This window comes from Helicoverpa zea, chromosome 28 (assembly GCF_022581195.2).
Source record: "Helicoverpa zea isolate HzStark_Cry1AcR chromosome 28, ilHelZeax1.1, whole genome shotgun sequence".
Lineage (NCBI taxonomy): Eukaryota > Metazoa > Arthropoda > Insecta > Lepidoptera > Noctuidae > Helicoverpa > Helicoverpa zea.
The window spans coordinates 997,707-1,019,507 of record NC_061479.1 but is presented as its reverse complement, the minus strand read 5'-3'; the positions used below and the strand labels follow the sequence as shown (position 1 = coordinate 1,019,507).

The following is a 21,801-nucleotide window of genomic DNA, read 5'->3' as shown; positions in this document are numbered from 1 at the left end:
CACACCTGGACTGTGTGGTCCACCGTGTCCTCGGGGCTGTCCGCACAATGGTGACACCCGGGCGCCTCCTCACGACCGATGCGGTGCAGGTACCTCCCGAAACAACCGTGTCCGGTGAGGACCTGCGTCATGCGGTACGTGAGGGCGCCGTGGTTATAGGAGGGCTTGGGGCGGGATTTTTGGAGCTGGCGTTTAGCGTCTAAGGCTTCGAGACGCCGCTGTTCAAAATCCTGTACGCTCTTATGAACAGTTCTGCGCCACTCAGGTCTTTGGGTCGCTACTTATTCCCATGAGGTTGGCGATAAGCCAACTGATCTTAGGTGGCGCTTTAGTACGTCCCTGTATCGCAAATATTGCCCTCCAGATTGGCGTTTGCCAGTACTGAGCTCAGAGTAAAAAACGGTCTTAGGCAATCTGACTATTGACAAATGAGAGATACACTTTGCAATCGTAATTCATACAGGAGTCTAAATTCTTTACATAGGTAAAGTGTTTATTTACCCAACTCAACATTACTTGTCAATTTTTATATTCATGTTATAGTTTACGCCAAACTTTACGACGCTTAGAAAAAACACGCGAGTCGAGGCTCTTATGTGGTAAAGAGAAATATGGTATTGAATTTGGCGATATTTAAACAGAAAAATGCATTTCTTAGCCTTTCATGAGACTATACATTCAATTTAATGCATTAAATTAAATGTATTTAGGCTACAAGTTCCTAATTCATTACCCAACATGCCTATTCCTTAGTTCGGTAGATCTCAAAAGTCAATGAAACTACGAGACACAATGCAATCAAAATACTGCAGAAACGTGGGCGAATGGGTGCGAAACCTTTTCGCACCCATTCGCCCAGGCTAAAAAAACATAATTATTTAATTCTGGTAACTTCTAGACTCCTATAGGACATTCTGGTTTTGTAAAATCCCTGACGATGTCCCCATTTCTTAATCACAACACTATGATAAAATGTCTGACCAATCATGCAACAGTAGTCAGTATTAGCCAATGAGCAGGTTTGTTATTGTAAAATGTAGCGAATCATGTTTATTTTTAGCTGTTATGAAGAACAGATCATGCGTCATCGAGAACGAACTATTGCATCAGAAAAGGAAAACATGTCCAAGGGCACGGGTACGATGGATTGTCTATGGTATTTTAATATTATAATCGATAAAAGTTACTCAAATAATAAATCTAAAATCGGTTAATAAACGATCATTTATAATCGAGAAGGTGGTTGAATAACTCCATATTACTTAGGAATTCAGGTAGTGTTAATTTTGACTAGAATATATTGATACCTACCTTGTGATATTGTCTAAAATAAAAAAATAAAAACTCACTGTCCTAAAAGATTCTACAAATGAATAATGGACTACCTACACAGTTTTAGTGTTATGATATAATTATATGAAACATGATCGTTGTATTGGACTAATGAAATATTGCTCCCTATTACCTGATCTAAAAATTTTATCATGCCTACATTAGTTGAACTGGGTAGGTTCACGAGTACACCTTCCAAATAGCAAAAGCAAATTATTTAATTTTTGAGGGAGTAATTCTACTACTTTTATACATACAGTTGTAGCAGTAATTGTAATATAAAATATTGTAATTGTATCTACACTGTCTACCTACATGATTGCTGTCTTAGTTGCACGTAATTCATATTCCCTTAACTTTTGAACACTCGATTCAAAATACTGACCGTGAGAAATCGATTTCAGTTTAATCGATATTTATGGTCAACTCAGTACATCACTAGAGGCGCAAGGACAACAAAAGCAATATTTTTATCTGTCATTCTCATATTTTTCACAAAATGGCTGAACTATAGAGACGTGTATTATTTTCGAGTTATATTCGTCACAATGGAGCCCAAAAAAGTTTATTATTCCAACAAAAACAAGTGTACAACTACTTTTTCGAACACAGACGTGTTGATTTGCGGAGATAAATCTTCATCAGTGTGTAGAACCGACTCGATTTCAATCCGTGACCGTGTGTGGTTTTCCCCGAGAGATATTCCCTTGAAATCTTTTGAGAACTATAATAAGCGTTGCAGATTCGTCCATCGGCCTTCTCCAGATATTGTTAAGGATTTTAGAGTCTCAACAATGTGTGCGTGAGTGAAAATGTGTCTGTGATCTAGTTTACAAGTGTATAGAAAATAGTAACAAAAAAAATGAATTTTACTCAGAATTGGCGCGATAAGCGCACCGATTTCAGACCCATGCATTATTCCATTGCCAACTACAGTACAGAAACAAAGAAAGAAATGAGATCCGCGTTCGGCGAAGACCTTTTCTTGAACAACCTTCATCTGATTCCGGATCCCTTGATGAAAAATTTAGCGGACACAATTATCACGGAGGAAAAAATGGCGCCTAAATCGAAATTAGATAAACATATTGATGTGAATACGGACGACAACATGCATAATATCGAAGCTGATTATTCTCCACTGTCAGGTATTACGAGTTTTCTTTCTGGCGTTGTAAACGTGATTTCGAACGCAGTCTTTAGCAGACTCAGGTCGCCGGACCTGGTTGCTCAGCCACCGGCCCAGATGGCGCCACCATCGCTGTGGCAGCCAGCCAAACGCGTGGATGAAAATAAAATGTTACCCGATGAGAAGTTTTCGGATGAAAAGTTTAGCGAACTCGCGCCAGACATGGTTGACTGTAGGACGGCGGTCGCTCACTGTCAAAATAAGATCGAGCAGGTCCGCCTTCTCCTGGGCAGCAAGCCTGTGTCCACGCCACCAACCACCTATCGCTCCCGGAGACGACCTAAACGCGTATTTGTCGAAGCCAGCTCCGTAGAAGACAATTTTGAAGATGCATTTTCACCAGAAGACTTCGAAAGCCTTGCAAATGACTCGTACATCCAATACTCAAGCCCCGTATGCTTCCATGACCAGTTTTTCCACGAGGTAGACAGTCCTAAGGTGAAGACGGAGATGAGAGTTCCCGCTTCTGTTCCCGGGGCTCCTACTGTCTGTGAGACCACTGAAATTGTGGCAAATGTACCTGAAGATACCGTTAATGCAAGTAAATTAGTTAATAGTAAAGAGGAGTTGGTATCCTCCTGCGAAGATAAGCTTAGTAAGTTGAAGGCACTGCTGGCTGAACGTAAGAAGAAAAAGACTGATGTTGAGCCTGAACCGGTGACCGTACAGCAGACAGAGGAAGTTAAAGAACTGCCTAAAGTTAAAACACCAACAAAAGTCAAGGATAAGCGATTTAAGAACCCCAATCGCACTTGTAGTAAGCGCATGAAGTCTAAAATGAGGAAAAGTATTGAAGATGACTTACGTTTTGCAAATGAAATCAATATTGATGATTTTTCCAGTGTAGAAAACTCACCGTCTATGGGTTGTTTGGAGAAATATGTCATGCATTTCACTCAGCGTTCCGTTGAGACACCAACGCAAACCGAAAAGGAGTTTTTCGATGAAGTGTCAGGACGGTTCCTCCCTGGTTCCGTAGAGAGTGAGGATTCCTTCCAAATTGTCTTCAATGACTGTCCTAAGCTGCGGAGAACATCGGACTGTGAATCTGAAGACTCTTTCATCGTCTTTGAAGATTCTCCAGACAGTTGCTACACATCCAACGACGTCTTCGGAGAGACAAGTGATGATGATGATGAGTACGACAGCGATTCAGACGTCAGTCAGTCTGGTGATTCAGGGTGTGGTGATTATCAGTTCAATTTGGCTGCGTCTTTATCTAAAAGTGTGTGTAACCTGACTGATGCGAGCTTGTATGCGGAAGGGGCTGATGAAGTGGACTTTGTGGATGATACCGCAGTCAGTCAACCGGAGGAGGTGGAGACTGAAGATCTGAAGACTGGATTGCTCATTGATGATCGGAAGAAACAGCAGCGGAAGGGATTACCACCTAAGCGGGTAAGTCCTACTTTATATTGTTATTTTTTTAACTCAGGCTTCTAAAGTGCATAGAAAATACTATATTAAACAACTTTTTAATAGATTCTAAAGTAGCAAAAAAGGCATGTTTGTACTCTACAAAACTAAACCAATTTGAAAAATTCTTTCACTCTTGGGAAGCTACATCATTCCTGTGTGATATCTATACTAATATTATAAAGCTGAAGAGATTGTTTGTTTGTTTGAACGCACTAATCTCAGGAACTACTGGTCAGATTTGAAAATTTGTTTCAGTGTTAGATAGCCCATTTATCAAGGAAGGCTATAGGCTACTTTTTATCCCGGTACGGGAAGTAGTTCCCACGGGATGCGGGTGAAACCGCTGGCAGAAGCTATATAGTAGACTATATTTCCTGGTACAGGAAGAGGTTTTCCTGGGAAATAAATAAATCCATAACAAACATTAACTACTCCATAATTACACAGCTACGTGTCTTGAAATTTTTACTGCATTATCATGTGTTTTGGTTATTTCAATCATGTATTCATTTCGTATTGAAATGTAAACATTCATGTGCACTGAATGTTTCAATTATACAAATGCCCAAATAACAGCACAATAAACAATAATATCCATTTGACAATTGAAAAAAGCAATTTTTTGTCTATTGAATTGAATCACCTCAAAGGATGATGTAAATCTTTTAAAAAGTTGTGCTATCATGATTATCATTGAAAGTCAAAGTCAAATCATTTTATTCCATTTAGGTCTTTACAAGCACTTATGAACGTTAAAAATATAAATAAGTTTGATTCTAGTTGATTAACACGCATTAAACCATAGTGTAAACTCAAACACTATATTTTTATTTCTTCCTCTAAGTAACTATTTTTATTTCTGTTTTGGTCTTAATTTTTGGTTTTGGTCATCTATCTATAACAAAACATAACACTATCCATATTTATATAAAACTGAAGTGTTTGTTTGTTTGTACTCACTAATCTAAAGCACTACAGTATTGATCCGAAAAATTGTTTCTGTTAGATAGCCCAGTTATGGTAGATCATACAATACATACGTATTTATATATCGTCAATTATTATGACAATAATATAATCTCCAAAACTACTGGCTTTGAAAAATTCTTCAGTAGCCTTAGCTAACCCATTTATCGAGGATCATCCCTACTAATATTATAAATGCGGAAGTAACTCTGTCTGTCTGTTACGCTTTCACGTCTAAACCACTGAACTGATTTTAATAAAATTTGGTACAGAGATAGAGTTGACCTTGAGAAAGAACATAGGCTAGTTTTTATCCCGGACTTTTGAAGAATTCTCTTGGAAACGCGATATAACCGAACTTTACTCGGGCGACGCCGCGGGCGGAAGAAAACTGTCAACTTTATGGCAATATTCAATATTCTAGAATGTAGATAATCTAGCAAACATTAGTAGCAAATTGCAAATTGATAAAAGCTTAAATTCTACTGATAAGTTTATCATGTTTATGATATATAATAACCTTTCCAACTGATAATCACAAGGTTTAGGGGTACCATGCAGGCTTGTACCATAGTAGGTAAATTAAACACCTTATGAAGAACATTACTATATCCTAAAAAAACAGATGGCATTAACTTTTTCCGTAAAGTAGGAAGGTCTTCATCATCTTTTCCCAACTATGTTGGGGTCGGCTTCCAGTCTAAACGGATACAGCTGAGTACCAGTGTGCCACAAGGAGCGACTGCTATCTGTCCTCAACCCAGTTACCCGGGCAACCCAATACCCCTTGGTTAGACTGGTGTCAGTCTTACTGGGAAGGTAACGGCGTCCAAACCGATTTTCGGGCTTGTCTTTTGTTCAAAGCAGTACTTTTTGATGGTCAAGTTTACAAAGCACAGCCCCCAAAACAAACGCCCTTCACCACTTCCTATGTGTTTTTGCTGGGAAAAAGACATGGTGGAACAAACTCCCCAGCAATTACAGTACATATATCAGTAATAGTATAAGGTACATTAACACATGCAAATACTTGTAAAACAGGGGGGCTTGTCTTTCATCTACGCAATAAATAAATATGGCGTAATATTTGTGTGTACCTTCTGATAAGATTATGTTGACACTTCTAAATACCTACCGTTTACACTTAGTATGGCTACAGCAGTCCTACGTGACAGGCAGCACATTTTCAACCAAGTTGTTTGTATATTAAATGTTTACTTTTATTGTTTGGATACCCAAAGGATTTTCCTTAAAATTCGCGTCAGGAATGACCAGGTGTATCATCTTGGTAGAGGAAGTTTCTTTACACTAATGTTGACGTTATAACATACCAGTTATTTCCCTCGACTTTACCTGCATTGTGTGTGAATGGTGTCGTGTACATCATCCTCCGAGCCTTTTTCCCAACTATGTTGGGTTCGGTTTCCAGTCTAACGGGATGTAGCTGAGTACCAGTACTTTACAAGAAGCGACTGCCCAGCCTGACCTCTTCAATCCAGTTACCCGGGCAACCCAATACCCCTTGGTTAGACTGGTGTCAGACTTACTGGCTTCCGACTACCCGTAACGACTGCCAATGGTGTCGTGTACACAGATGTAAAATTATAAATAATGTACTAGGTAGCTGGTCCCTGTGATTCCATCGATGTAATTTTAGAACTACTTCTCGCATCTTAAAAATCTAAAAAGTATCCTAGGTCCTTTCTCAGTCTCTAGACTTATAGCTACCAAACATTAAATCAGTTTAGTAGTTATGGGGTAAACGCGTCCAAGACAGACTAGAAATTGGCTCTACTGCATAACCAATTTGAGAAATTATTTCCCTTTGGGAAGTTACACTATGCTCAAGTAACATAGGCCTTAACTTTTCCCGGTAATAAAAAAAATCCCCTGTGACGCGACTAAAACCGCGGGACACAGCCAATACCTATAATAAAATACACTATGTGCCTACAAATTATTGCGTAGCACACAGTTAATCAATCAGAAGGCAATTTAAGCCTTACGACATTGACGCAAGGTCTAAAATTAATAAAACGCTCACGTTCCGACCTTGAAACTAGTGTTATGAGGAAACGAACTACATTATACTCGTATTATTATTAAACAAAGACACAGCAGAGGTGTGTCTGGTCTGTATTTATCAATGAACGGAAACAAGATATTCTCACTATGTAATAATTAATATTAAATTAAAAAGTCGTGGTGGCCTAGTGGGTAAAGAACCAATCTCTCGAGTATGAGGGTGTGGGTTCGATTCCAGTTCAGGCAAGTACCAAAGCAACTTTTCTAAGTTTGTATATACTTGCTAAGTATAGGTATCTTAGATACCAATGGCTGATTATAAAGGTGAATGAAAACATCTTGAGGAAACCTGGACTATATAGTCTGAAATCACCAACCCGCATTGAGCAAGCGTGGTGATTAATGCTCAATCCTTCTCTTTGAGGCTGATAAAAAGGCTTGATAACTTTTTATCCGGCTGTGGAAAGTAGCTCAGCCTGTCTGTGACAAAGTACTTGCACACTCGTATTTCATGGCTTGAAAAAACGAAAATATCCGTCTTACCACAAAAACTTTTAAACGTCAGTTTATGCCTTGTCTAAAAAAATGTCAAATTATGACGTTGACATGGTTCATTTTGCAGCCGCATTTTTTTTAGACAAGTGTAAAACTGGTGTTTAAGTTTTTGTAGTAAGGCCATATGTGTTTATTTTATCATCAAACTGCCCACCAATTTATCTGCCTAACCTTTCCCAACTATGTTGGGGTCGGCTTCCAGTCTAATCGAATGTAGCTGAGCACCAGTGAGCGACTGCCATATCTGAACTCCTCAACCCAGTTACCCGGGCAACCCAATACTCCTTAATAAGCCTGGATGTCAGACTTTCTGGCTTCTGACTACCCGTAACGACTGCCGGAGAAGTTCAAATGACAGCGGGGACCAGTTTGACGTGCCTTCCAAAACACGGAGTAACTAGTCATGATGAGATGGTCCTGTCAATGCACCGGATAATTTTTTTTTTTTTGTTATCGAACTACCAATGACGTAATTTATGAAATTTTTATCAATGCAGTAGATTATTTTTATCTTTTATCTTTCCCTGCGTATTGAATGTTTAATTAATAAAATGTGACAAAGCATAAATATTTGGTAATAACACTAGTTTTTTTCGTCATAAACAAGAAAGATTAGGACTTGATTAAAATCGTTGCAGGAAAACTGTATGAAAATCCGTCCAGCAGTTTTTGAATTCACGCTAGCTGATTCTCGCGGTTTCACCCGCGTCCCGTGGGAACTACTGCCCGTACCGGGATAAAATATAGCCTATGTTACTCGGGAAGAGTGTAGCTTTCCAACAGTGGAAGAATTATGCAAATCGGTTCAGTAGTTTCGGCACCTTTGGTGGTACTAAAAACATATTTACAAAGAATGTTTTCTATTTATTATTAGAAAGATTAATATGATCCTACGCAATAGTTTATAGCTTTTGTATCAGCAGATTCGTATATTGCATTGTCATCATTATGATCAATGTTTACACAACAAATACCATTATTTCAGTAGACTATGATTCATTGGTAGACTGGACTTTGTACCGTAAAGGTCTTTGTACGATTATAAAAACATAAACATTGGTATATTTACATTTATTTCGAGTGGTATTAGGGTCCCCTACCCAAAGGGTGTAACGGGATTACAAGGCATTGAACATCTTTGGCAGTCGTTACGGGTAGTCAGAAGCCAGTAAGATTGACAACCGATCTTACCAAGGGGTATTGGGTTGCCCGGGTAACTGGGTTGAGGAGGTCTGATAGGGCAGTCGCTCCTTATAAAGCACTGGTACCAGCTGCAATCGGTTAGAATGGAAGCCGACTCCAACATAGTTGGGAAAAAGTTCGGAAGTTCTAACGTAGTTTTAATAATGCTTTGTCACTCACAATTTTTACTTAGATTTCACAATAAAATGCAGTATTTCTAATAACTATCAATGGCAATATTTAGCCACGTAGTCCAAACGAAGTTTTCAAGGTATTATTATCAGTACGTATGTTGCACAAGAACTCGGAAATGGTTTGAGCAATGTTGAGCAAATTTTGCATAAGCATTCTATACATGCAATCGACTTAGATAATGTTTCGAAGGGCTTGTTATGTAATATGCTGATAAGATAAATAACCTGTACTTTATTATTTAAATTGATGCTAATTACATGTTTTCGGGATTTATAAATGCTTGGTGTTAACCCATTACATACTTTTTTTATTAATAACATCACAGTTATACATGGGCGTGAAAACGAGGGACAATAATTCTTTTGTTACACTGTCACACTCAAAACGACCGAACCGATTTCGATGAAACTTGGCTTTGATAAATCTGGCATACTAGAGACGTTTCTGATCGTCTCTATCCGGGTGCTGAAAGCTGTTCTCTCAAGAGTATATATAAGAAAGACAGACATGTGTTGCTAGGGAGTTTGTTGCGCCATTTCTTCTTCCCAGCAATAACACATAGGAAGTGCTGAAGGGTGGGCGTTTTTGAAAAGTGCTGTTTTTCAGCCTACTTCGAATAAATGATTTTTTATTTTATCGCCAAGTTTAGTTTGTGTTTTGAAAGTAGATATAGAGTAAATGTTCGTATAAATAGTTCAACCTATACCTAGTAGTGAAAGGGAAACCGGTTGCGGTCCGTTGCAGGTTTTATTGCCGGACCTTAGTCTGATAGTGGCTTTACGAATTTCTAGCCGTTTCCCGTGGCAACAACTCCGCGCACCACGATAGGTACGATTCCAGGTCAGGCAAGTACCAATGCAACTTTTCTAAGATAGTATGTACTTTCTAAGTATTTCTTGGACACCAATGACTGTGTTTCGGATGGCACGTTAAACTGTAGGTCCCGGCTGTCATTGAACATCCTTGGCAATCGTTACGGGTAGTAAGAAGCCAGTAAGTCTGGCACCAGTCTAACCTGTGTTAGTGGGGATTGGGTTGGGGTCGGATAGGGGGTCAAATAGGGCAGTCGCTCCTTGTAAAGCACTGGTACTCAGCTACATCCGGTTAGACGGAAGCGGACCCCAACATAGTTAGCAAAAGGGCTCGGATGATGAGTTGAGATGAACGCATTCAAACAAACGCATCAGCTTTATTATAATAGGTATCTAATTTATGACAATATAATGTCCTAGGCTATATCTTTGTTCCATTATTCTATTGTTTCTCGGACACTTCATAACATTACGAGTCTTTGTTTTATAAGTAACGGCTAAATCAGACTGCCTACTAATATCCATTGTACAGCGAATCTGCTATTTTTAAACATAGTTTTATCAAAGATGTGAATGAATTCTTACTTGTAGTTTTTTGTGACTAACTTCTGACCACGGTTACATAAAGCACTGCGGGATTGTTCGAAAGAGTTACCGCGGCCCTGGTACATAAAAGGCCTGCGACGGAACACGACGGTTTTTAGTCACTAAGAGTCTGACACTCCCTCACCGCTGCTAACCCACAGCGGGAGGGGTCATTTGATGATTTTTGACGTCGTTAAAAAAAAAGTTCTTTACATACCCAGGTCTAGGCTTCCTCCCCACCAATTTTCGGCCTAATAGGCTTAGCCGTTCTCGAATTACAATTCTTGTAACGAACTCTACACACTTACTTTTGTAATTATGTGTCTTTTCATTTATTTTTGTACCCATTTTTATTGACAAAACTAAATTATCTAATCTTGTCAATAATACGTTATATCTATAGTATCAAGTGAATATTTTACTGAAAATCTTCCCAAAACCTTGCATATCGAGAGAAAGCAAAGGAAGATGATGTAAATAGACACAAAGAAATGTAATATTTGAAAGATTACTACTAGTCATTATGACTAATGATTCCGTGAAACTTTAAGTAGTAAAAAAATAGGACTTATTGCGCCACTAAAGTCTTTTTTTCTTGGTGTAAAATCATCAAATGACGGCTCCGCTGTGGGTGCAGCGTGAGGGAGTGTCAGACTCTTACTGACTAAAACCCACCATGTTCCTTCTTAAGCCCTTTATGTACCAGCGCCGCGGTAACTCTGTGAGAAAGAAAAATAACAACAAAGATACATTGATATTGTATTATGCAAATATTATAAACCTGAAGAGTTTGTTTGGAGTAATTTCTGGAATTTTGAAAATGATATTACCAATAGAAAGCTACACTATTATAAGCTATATTTTATTCGGGTACAGGAAAGAGTGATTTCGGACTATATAGAAATCACCAACCCGCATTGAGCAAGCGTAGTGATTAATGCTCAATCCTTCTCCGTGTGAGAGGAGGCTGCAGCCCAGCAGTGGGACGATATAAAGGCTGTAACAACAACAACAGGAAAGAGTACCCACGGGACACCGGGAAATGTGCAACGCCCAATTTCGTGAATGAGACGTATCTACACAATAGCATGATGACATTCAAACAACAATTGCATACAATGAGATTGGTTTATCTTGAACACAATTATTGTAAACACAAATGATAAGAGGGGGAATTCCTTATGTGAAGAAACTCTTGTGAGTCCTTTGAAATAGATATATCGTAGTTCATTCTAGTAGGAGTACTAAGTGGCAATACTTGGCGCGATCGGTCTGTGGATGGGTGACCATCTTGTCATGATGGCTAATGAGCCGAAGCCTAGTGGATAAAGAACCAACCTCTCAAGTATGAGTGTGTATTCGATTCCAAGTCAGGCAAGTACCAGCAGTGGAACTTTTCTAAGTTTCTATGTACTTTCTAAGTAGTTCTTGGACACCAATGACCGTGTTTCGAGGGGCATGATAAACTGTGGGTCCCGGCTGACATTTGAATATTTTTGACACTCGTTTTGGGTAGTCAGAAGCCAGAATGTCTGATAACCAGTCTTACCAAGGGGTATTGGGTTGCCCGGGTAACTGGGTTGAGGGGGTCAGATAGGCAGTCGCTCCTTGTGGCGCACTGGTACTCAGCAGCATCCAGTTAGACTGGAAACCAACCCCAACATAGTTGGGAAAAGGCTCGGCAGATGTTCAGTTTATATACTAGCATTGTATAACTATACACAATACAGTAGACACAGGTTATGCGCCAAGACACATATATAGACCACTGATAATGGGTAATTAGCATGCCAGTATATTTCCAAACATATAATAGTATATAACAGTAGAATATATCAGACGCCAAATTAGTTTCCCAGCTCTGAAAGCATGTTATCCATTTAAAGACGTCGAGAGTGTCAGACATTTAATGTACGTAGATAGGAAATACGTAATAGCAATCTATACTAATATTATAAAGCTCAATAGTTTGCTATGCCTTAGCACCTACTTACCAACCCGCATTGAGCAAGCGTGGTGACTAATGCTCAATCCTTCTCCGTGTGAGAGGAGGCCGCAGCCCAGCAGTGGGACGACGAAAAGGCTGTAACAGTAGCACCTACTGGTCCGATCTGAAAAAGGGAACAAATATAATGACCACCATAAAATGCTTTGATACCCTTAGTTTTGTAACCAGAAATATATACTGAACACCAGAAAAATAAAGTCTAAAAATGTAATAGTACCAGCTATTTTAGTCACGACTACACTTTAAATTGTATTCGACCACCAAATTTAGTAAATGATCACCAACTCTTGACGACCAAATTAATGTATTATTTTTGCCTAAATAAGTCACTGTGATTGCCATAAAATGTAGGCTTATTACCAAATAAAGTATTATGATGCCATATTAAGTTATGTGTCCGGCTTGCAATGCATGCGTGAGTGTCAGTATGACGAGTAACAGGGGAAAATGGAAGAAAATTACATATTGCGCCGACCCCAAGTAAAATTGGGAACAGGGCAGGAGAAAGAAGAAGAAGAATGTGTTTCTCAATACACTCCCTCGAAAACACACTCTTATCGCACTGTTTAGAGGCATGCAATAGACAATTTTCCACCCTAGTACAGGAAAAGGGTCCCCATAATGTTATTTTACATTTATTGTATCAGGCCGAACTGATTTTTTTGGAGACAGTTTACTTAAACAGGATAGCAAGATGTAGAAACTTTGATTATCATTTTATATTAAAACGCTGGTATAATATTGATGATTATTTACTACTTTTGGTGATCATTTACTACTTTTGGGATAACAATGATTTATTTGGACTCATTTTGCTTAAATAGGATAGCAGAATTTAAAAACTTTGGTTGTAATCTTACTTTAAAATGTTGGTTTAATTTTGGTGATCATTTACTATTTTTGGCTTACGCGTGACTTATTTTGGAGTAATTTCACTTAAATAGGATAGCAAAGTGTTAAAACTTTGGTTGTAGTTTTACATTAAAATGCGAGTTTCATTTTGGTGATCATTTACTATTTTTGTCTGCCATTTGTTACTATATCTGGTGATCAGTTAAACATAAGCCTCTGAAAAAGCCTTTCTATCAAGGAAGACTTTTGGTCCATCTACTGGAAGTAGTTCCCATGAGAAGCGGGTGAAACCGCTGGCTGAAGTCTGTTTATGTCAAAATCAAAATTCATTTATTCAATGTAGGCTGAAAATCAGCACTGTTTGAACGTCAATATTACAAAAGACAGTCCCCAAAACGCCCGCCCTTCACCACTTCCTGTGTGTTTTTGTTTATGTCGATATGAGTAATCATCTCTAGTAGTGTATGACTTAACATTTAAATTAGATTTACTGAAGTATTAATATATTAAACTATTTCAATTAATAAGTCATCAGGTTGAATTCCTTAGGGCGACATTCCACCAGAGTGCGCAAATGTGACACACACAAATGTATCTTCTAGTGTACTCGCTCTAGCAAACAGTAACACATTGCGTGCGAACATTTCTAAAATGTCCGCGAAATTGCAACCTTTGTGCGCGAACAACGAATGGAAACACATTTGTTGATTCGCGAACAATTTTGGCAGAATCTCGCTATGAGTCAAATATTCGCTTTGTATTCTCAACACAGTTTTCCTGACACCTGTTTTACAGTCTATTAAGTATGTCAAGAGTTCACGTGTCCAACACAGTCAAACATTCATTAAATTATGTACTAACTAGCTTCCGCCAGCGGCTTCGCCCGCGTGTTGTGTTGATAAAAAGTAGCCTATGTGTTAATCCAGGGTATCACCTATCTACATATCAAATTTCAATCAAGTCAATCCAGCCGTTTTTGCGTGATTGAATAACAAACATACATCCATACATTCTCACAAACTTTCACATTTATAATATAAGTAGGATAATGTATACTATACAATAATTTGGAGAAGTTCCAACTTTCGTGGCAAAGACACGTATTGTCGACCAGATATGGCTAGTTTTTCTGATTTGGGCTTCAAACCTTTTTCTATTGTGTACCAGTCCTTGTTTATTGTGCATTGTCTATTGTTTTTCATTATCACACTAATCTAAATTGAATTAATATTATTTTTTTTTTAATTATAAAGAAGAATTATATTTTTTTGCATTCCGTGGTTACTGCTATTCATTTGAAAAATTCTTTCACTGTTGTGAAGCTATTTGGTATTTTTTTTTCGGGTACAACAGTAATAAAAGTTCTATCTCACTATTATACAATGCAATATTGTTCTTATAAACATTGCAATAACAAAGGCATTCGGAAACAAAACAATTGAATGAATAACAACAAAACAAACAAACATTGGTGACGATAATATTATCAGTAAGTTTAAATACCTGATCAATTAACACAAATGAGGACTCATTAAAATGTCACAACGCATTCTTGAAATCGTATAGCAAGATTGCACCAAAATGTGTACTCTATGTCGCGAGTCCACAGCTAGCATGTGTTCGCGCACGGCGCGGGCGGTTGCAGTTTCGCGGACATTTTAGTAATGTTCGCCCGCAATGTGTTACTGTTTGCTAGAGCGAGTACACCAGAAGAACACATTTGTGTTAAACCGGTCGAATATCGTCTTGTCAAGAACAAGGAACTTAGCGATGACGATAAAAACTATCCGAAGTTTTTATCAGATAGGCAGTCACTCCATGTGGTACACTGGTACTCAGCTGCATCTGGTTATACTGGACTCTTTGGTAGAAAATCATCAAATGACCATCCCGCTGTGGGTGCAGCAGGGAGTGTCAGACTCTTACTGACTAAACCCCACCATGTTCCTTCTTGAGCCCTTTATGTACCAGGGCCGCGGTAACTCGCGCTAAAAATCCCGCAGCCGGCGTTAGACTGGAAGTTGAACCCAACTTAGTTGGGAAATGGCTAGGCCGATTCTTTGAATAGTCAGCTCTAAATGTCTATAAGTCTATATTTAGTTTTGTGGCTTCCACGTCACAGCGGTTTGTCGGTTAGAAGGTCGTGTCAAAGTACCCACTAATGACTGTCAATGTACCGAAATGTATTGATAACATACTGTAGGTACGTGTCGATTCGTCATTATTTTGTTTGTATTTTACTCCTTCGTGCAATCTTGCCCCGTCGTATATTTGAACTTTATACTCGTTCGTGTCCAGTCGTAATTTCGAAAGATGTTAGATGTAGTAAAACTGTTGTACTAAAAGGTAACTGGGTTTGGAGGTCAAATAGGTAGTCGCTCCATGTGGTTTACTGGTACTCAGTTGTATCTGGTTAGACTGGAAGCCAACCCCAACCTGTTGGGAAGAGGCTAGGCAGATGATAGTTAAACTAAAATTTTCTTCATGAATCCTTTGTTGAAGACCACAGAACAATTTGTTTTTCTTGGTTTCCAGCATCTCGAACTATGGAGGACTTAGGTTTTTTAAAATGTGTGATTAACAAGTAACTTTAGCACTGACCTTTACGGTCATATAGGAGACGGGACGTCCGTAATATCGCCGTTTGCTCTTCCATTTTTCTAAGACGCACTAACCACAGCTGTGATCGCTTTTCATTTCCAAACGCCCATGAAATTTTACAATTCTCTCGGAATGATCAACAGCGAGCTATTTCTGTCACACTACGTTCATCGTTTAATTTAAATCTTTTCGCGTTTCCAATCTATAAAGTTGAAACTTTTTTGTAGGTTTTGGTTTATAAATATGTGTTTGTTGCGTAGTTTTTTCGTCGTATTGTTTTATCTTAGGACTTGTACTCTATTTGAGTAGGTACCTACTTAATAAAAGGTAAACAACCTTACTGTTACAGCCTTTTTATCGTCCCACCACTGGGCACAGGCCTCCTCTCACACGGAGAAGGATTGAGCGATAATCACCACTCTTGCTCAATACGGGTTGCTGATTTCAGACTTTGTAGTCCAGGTTTCCTCAAGATGTTTTCCTTCACCTTTTTATCAGCCACTGACGTCCAAGATATACTTAGAAAGTTCATACAAACTTCGAAAAGTTTCATTTTTACTTTTTTTATGGAGAACTCAAAAGGAGTTATAGGTCATCTCTAAAAGATCTAAAGTCATATGGGCAAGTATCGTTAGATATCCGATTCGATTCCTAGTTCTCTTTTATCTCGATACTTGATCAGAATTCAATCATTATTTAAATTGTATCGATTTAAATATCAAAATGGCAAATAACCAGTTCTATTGCCTCCCGCCCGACCTTGTCATTAATATAACTACTTGTAAATCGTATGATTTGAACACGTTTTTATAATGTGACAAAGACAGCTGTGTGTAAGGATCTATATTTCTTTTTCTTATACCATCATCATCATCAATTCAGACAACAGGACCATGACTGAAAAAGTGGTCCCGTAGACCGAAATCTCTCATCTTTTTTTTTTTTTTAACGACGTCAAAAATCATCAAATGACCGCTTCCGCTGTGGGTTAGCAGCGGCGAGGGAGTGTCAGACTCTTACTGCCTTTTATGTGCCAGGGCCGCGGTATCTCTTTCGAACAACCAGCAGCCCCGGCAGAACAATTATAGGTATTAAAATACAATTATGTTTCTTCATATCTCTCCTTATATTCAGCATTCAAAATTACGAAAGGGCATAATTCTCAATCACATTTCTCATTCACTTAACCCAAAAGTTTCATGTTACAAAATCATCCCTTGTGGCATCATATCTTCCTCACTTCAACTATTCCATGGACAGTACATAAATAGTCTTCAAAACCCAAAGGTTTTCCCCTGAAATTACACTGGCTTCACCAACTTAGTCCACGATGTCGCCATGATGACTCACGCGCAATACCATGTCATGATGCGTCGTCATCTCGGACTTGTGACGTCATTTGTTTGTTGTAAATATTGGGTGCTGATGATTTGATGTGGCTGTGAGATTGTTCTAAAGTTTATCCTAAACCGTCTTTCGTGTGTCGGAAGGCACGTTAAATTGGTGGATCCCGGCTGTCATGTGATAATATTAAGGGTAGCCAGACGCAAGAAAGTCTAGACGAAAGAATAGCCTTACAAATTGTTGTATTGCCCAGATAGTGATTTGAGTACTTCAGATCAGCAGTTGCTCCATGTAACACTGGTCCTCAGCAACCCGGTTAGATTGGAAGCCGATCCTAACATGGTTATAACAAGGTCGAAGAAGTCTGACACCCCCTTCAAATACACCCACAGTATGAGGGAGTCATTTTATAATTTCTCTTCTCCTAGGAAAAGTATGACGTCACCTATCTTACAAACAGAATTAAATAAATGAATGAGTAACTGTACTATCAATTTTTTGTGGGAGGCAGATCTGAGGGCAATGGTAATTTATGAGGTCAAACAGTTTTTTCGTAACGCTCTAAAAACGTGGTTTAGCTATTCGCGATATTTGCTGTACGTGTTAAAAATATACAGTAGACGAATTTGATTTGATAAGTCATCATCTCCCGAACCTTTTCCTAACTATGTTGGGGTCGGCTTCCAGTCTAACAAGATGCAGCTAAGTACCAGTGTTTTACAAGGAGCGACTGCCTATATGACTTTCTCAACCCATTTAGTTATTATCAGGGCTTCCCATACTTTACCAAATTAGGTTTTCGTCCACATAATCTATTGACTCCCACGGGATCGCTCAGTGGTTTATATTTAGTATTACATTCATGATTGCTGACGCAAAATTAGCGTAATTCCTTCGATATGTAGCGTCATCCAGAAATGAATGGTTGACGCATAGATGACTGGAATAGTAGGTTTTCTTTGCTTGTAAACATTTTGTTGGTCTTGGATGTAGTTAAAAATATGACTAACATGCAATGAGAAAAATTCTTCAAAATTGCGACCTGGATTTTAAAGCCTGGTGTAAAATTTGAATCTTGATGAGTACGAAGTCAGCAACATTAATATTTTTCGTAAATAATCTACTGCTTGCAGCTTATTCAAACTGGCCAAGTTACAGCAAAATAAGTTTTTTTTTTTTGTAGTAATCTAAGTTACAAATGTGATGTGGAGTAATTGGCGCCTTTTCAACAGATATGTCCATATTGCACGCTCCGTTATAAGTTTAAAACTTGAACACGTTTAAATAATCTTGACATACTGACCGACATAGTTACTGAACGCTTTTACTGAACTTCAGTTTCATGAAGAGTATCTTAGTATCTTTCGGCCGAATTAAAATCTTAGCACTTCTATTTACAACAAGTAATTATGCATTAACCAGACCATATCCAGCTTTCAAATAATCGACAATTAGTAAAATCTGTGATTTGATGAAAGAAGGTTATCTTTATAGTTAACCCACCCTTATTTTATGTTCTAGAAAAAATAATTTACTGTCATGTCCCCCTTTTTTGGTTGTCTAACTATTTTGTTATATTTTCTACGAGCTATTTTCCTTTTCCGAGAAAACTTCTTCCTATAGCCGGTTAAAACATAGCCCATGCTCAGTGCTCTGCGTAGCATCCTAACAGTTCCGGAGCCAATGCGAATTAAACATACAATCAAATATTTCCTCTTTACATACAGTCATACATTACATCACACATAATATGCAACTATTTCTAACCTTCCACTTTCCTCTCTTCCAGGTGCAGTTCTCATCAGCACCTCCGAAGGTTCACGTGCTTCGTGTCTGGGCGTTCGCAGCTCGCCAGGCTCGGGCCGGTCATTGGGAGAGATACGCTCTTGATCGGGACCGCTTCAAGCGAAGGTAAGATTCATAATGGTGCTAGAGGGCATGTAGACACCAAACTTGTCATCAGCTGGCTTAGAAGTAATAATAAAAAATAAAACTTGAATTAAAATAGCTGAGCAGATTTTGATGAAACAAGCATTCACCAACACCAACTTCCATCTACAAAACAGCACCCCGATCGGTTCAGCCGATGAGATGGCAACACACACAAATTGGTTAAACTAATAGCACCCCTCTTAGTTCATCAGGTATCATTGCCATTTTTGAGTCGCATTTATTAAGAAGTATTATTTTTTTCATACCATTATAAAAAAAAACTATTTAGTAGTCCCTTTACTCGCAAGGTCCTCAATTTCACTCAACGTTACAAGCCACACCTTTCAAACGTTACTCCGTAACACCTTAATAATTCTTAACTCCAAAATTCCAGAATCGCCGACGTGGAAGTGGCCGTATCCTGGGTGCTCCGACCCCAACACCGTTCCCGCATCATGTTCCAGCGTTTCATGCCGTGGTGGAACCGCCTCAAGCGGGAGGAACTCGCCGAGAAGCGAGAGCGAGAAGAGCGAGCTAAGCTACAGGAGTTGGAAGAGCGAGCGAAGCAAGAGGAGCTAGAAGAGCGCGCGAAGCAAGAGGAGCTAGAAGAGCGCGCGAAGCAAGAGGAGCTAGCTGTTGTAGATGTCACGCAGGATGAGCGAGCGAAACGACAGGAGCTGGCTCTTGAAGACGTCACGCTAGAAGAGCGAGCGAAGCCAGGGACTGTTGAAGACGTCAAGCAAGAAGAGCGAGCGAAGCAAGGGACTGTCTACGAAGTTACAAAGCAAAGTAAGTCAGTAGAGCTTGGTGTCACATCTCCGGTCGATAAAGTTGATGATAGTTGCCTAAATTCACCGCTAGATGGAGCTGAAAACACCATTGATAATATTAAAACGCCAGAAGAAAATATTAAAAATGATAGTAAGTCGCTTTGTAAGAAGAATCTTGAAATAATTCCGGTAAATGATAAATTGTTGATTTTGAAAACAGATGTCACTCAGGCGATTGACACTTGACATAATTTTATTTTAAAATTGTACGGTATTGGGTAGATTATAAGTAGAACTATATGAAAAATCCCGGCTTTTAAAAGCATATATTGCATACAAAAACCTTCCTCATAAATCGGTCTGTTTATTGGTGAAAACCACATGAAAATCTGTGCTGCAGTTTTGGAGTTTTTCGCGATCAAAAATTTAGACGCAGCTGGGGATGTATTATTTTGTGATAATATAAGGGATATTTGGTGCTTTTTTATTCTAAAAAAATATCTTAATATAAAAAAAAATGTTACACAAGTATTTTGTATAATTTATAATACTTGTTTTTTTAAGACTTAGTCATATTATGATACGATAAATAAATGATTATTATTTAAAAATAAGTCTTGGTTTAAATATTAATATAATTCAATAGTTTAAGTATTATTAGCATACCTCGCTATGGTAGGCTTTCAGTGCTTAAATTATGTTTTATTCTTCAAAGACTAATTAAAACCAAGACATATAACAATCGCATTTATCAACGAATTAGTTTACTCTCTTCCCGAAGTAGCTACTTCGCGCACCTGGTTAAAAGTATACTGCTCAATAAATGGGCTATCTGTACCACGCGCGGTAACGGAATAATTCCGTACGTTGACCCTATTCGCAATGTGCGAGCTAGAAAGCAATATAACTACGTGGGTGTAACAGAGACAGGTATACTTTTTTTTTTAACAACGTCAAAAATCATCAAATGACCCCTCCCGCTGTGGGTTAGCAGCGGTGAGGGAGTGTCAGACTCTTACTGACTAAAAACCGTCGTGTTCCGTCGTAGGCCTTTTATGAACCAGGGCCGCGGCAACTCTTTCGAATATTCTCCCGAGTGCGTTGACCTAAGTGGTCAACGCACTTAAATATTTCGTTTCCGCGTGCGTTATAAACAATGAAATATTGTTCTATATTGAACCAATGGTTCTTGAAATTAGCACGTTTAAACGAAAAAATCAGCGTTACAATTTACAAGCGGTTTACCGTGGATACTACTGCCCGTACCGGGATAAAATATAGCCTATGTTACTTGGTAATAGTGTAGCTTTCCAACAGTGAAAGAATTGTTCAAAGTTTAGTGCACAAGCAAACAAATTTTTCCTTTTAATAATATTAGTATAGTATGTTCTATTAAAATAATCTACCCAATATTTTTAGTTGTCAAGTGCCTGATTACAAATGAGACTGACTATCTGTAGAAAGTACCTAAATAAACCTAATGGTACTATTACACTTAGATAAATAATATAAGACATATTACATAAGGGCCTCCGTTTTTGCACTTCACAAAAGTTAAGTTAAGTATTTTTGGTTGATTTTCACACAAATCTTATGTTGTATTGTAATTGCTACAAATATGTTTCGGCGCAGATATGATATTATGTCGCAGAGCAGAATATCTAATATCCAGTCTAACCGGATGCAGCTGAGTACCAGTGCTTTACAAGAAGCGACTGCTTAGTTTTCAATTGTTTTTTATATTATTTCAATGAAGATAAAGTCTAATAGTTTGACAGTGAAATATATATTCTGCTCTGCGCTCCTACATATCTGCGCCGATTCATATTTGACAGTAAAATTCACATCAATGAAGAAATTGTAAATAGAAATATCTTTTGCAGCAGTAGGTCCACATTACACCCTTCTACAAAAAATGTATATAAGATGATATATAATATATACCTAAAATATAAACATTGTATATTTGTAAAAAGTTTTGATTTAGCAGTTTTCTTTTTATATTTACAAAAACTTGCCTTTTGAAATCGTGGC

General features: G+C 38.3%; 1 protein-coding gene across 1 annotated transcript; it reads left to right on the top strand.

The window, feature by feature from the left end:
* Positions 1–1,824: 1,824 nt before the first annotated feature.
* LOC124643674 lies at positions 1,825–20,220 on the top strand. The gene is made up of 3 exons (XM_047182707.1): positions 1,825–3,919; positions 18,855–18,976; positions 19,392–20,220. The coding sequence occupies exons 1-3, from the start codon at positions 2,195–2,197 to the stop codon at positions 20,011–20,013; spliced, it is 2,469 nt and encodes an 822-aa protein (XP_047038663.1). The 5' UTR covers positions 1,825–2,194; the 3' UTR covers positions 20,014–20,220.
* Positions 20,221–21,801: the final 1,581 nt, after the last annotated feature.

Bases quoted from the DNA above. Each gene is read 5' to 3' on its own strand.
- LOC124643674 (XM_047182707.1), top strand. From the start codon at position 2,195: ATGAATTTTACTCAGAATTGGCGCGATAAGCGCACCGATTTCAGACCC. The intron at 3,920-18,854 runs GTAAGTCCTACT...CCTCTCTTCCAG, and splicing joins AGGGATTACCACCTAAGCGG to GTGCAGTTCTCATCAGCACC. The intron at 18,977-19,391 runs GTAAGATTCATA...CCAAAATTCCAG, and splicing joins CGGGACCGCTTCAAGCGAAG to AATCGCCGACGTGGAAGTGG.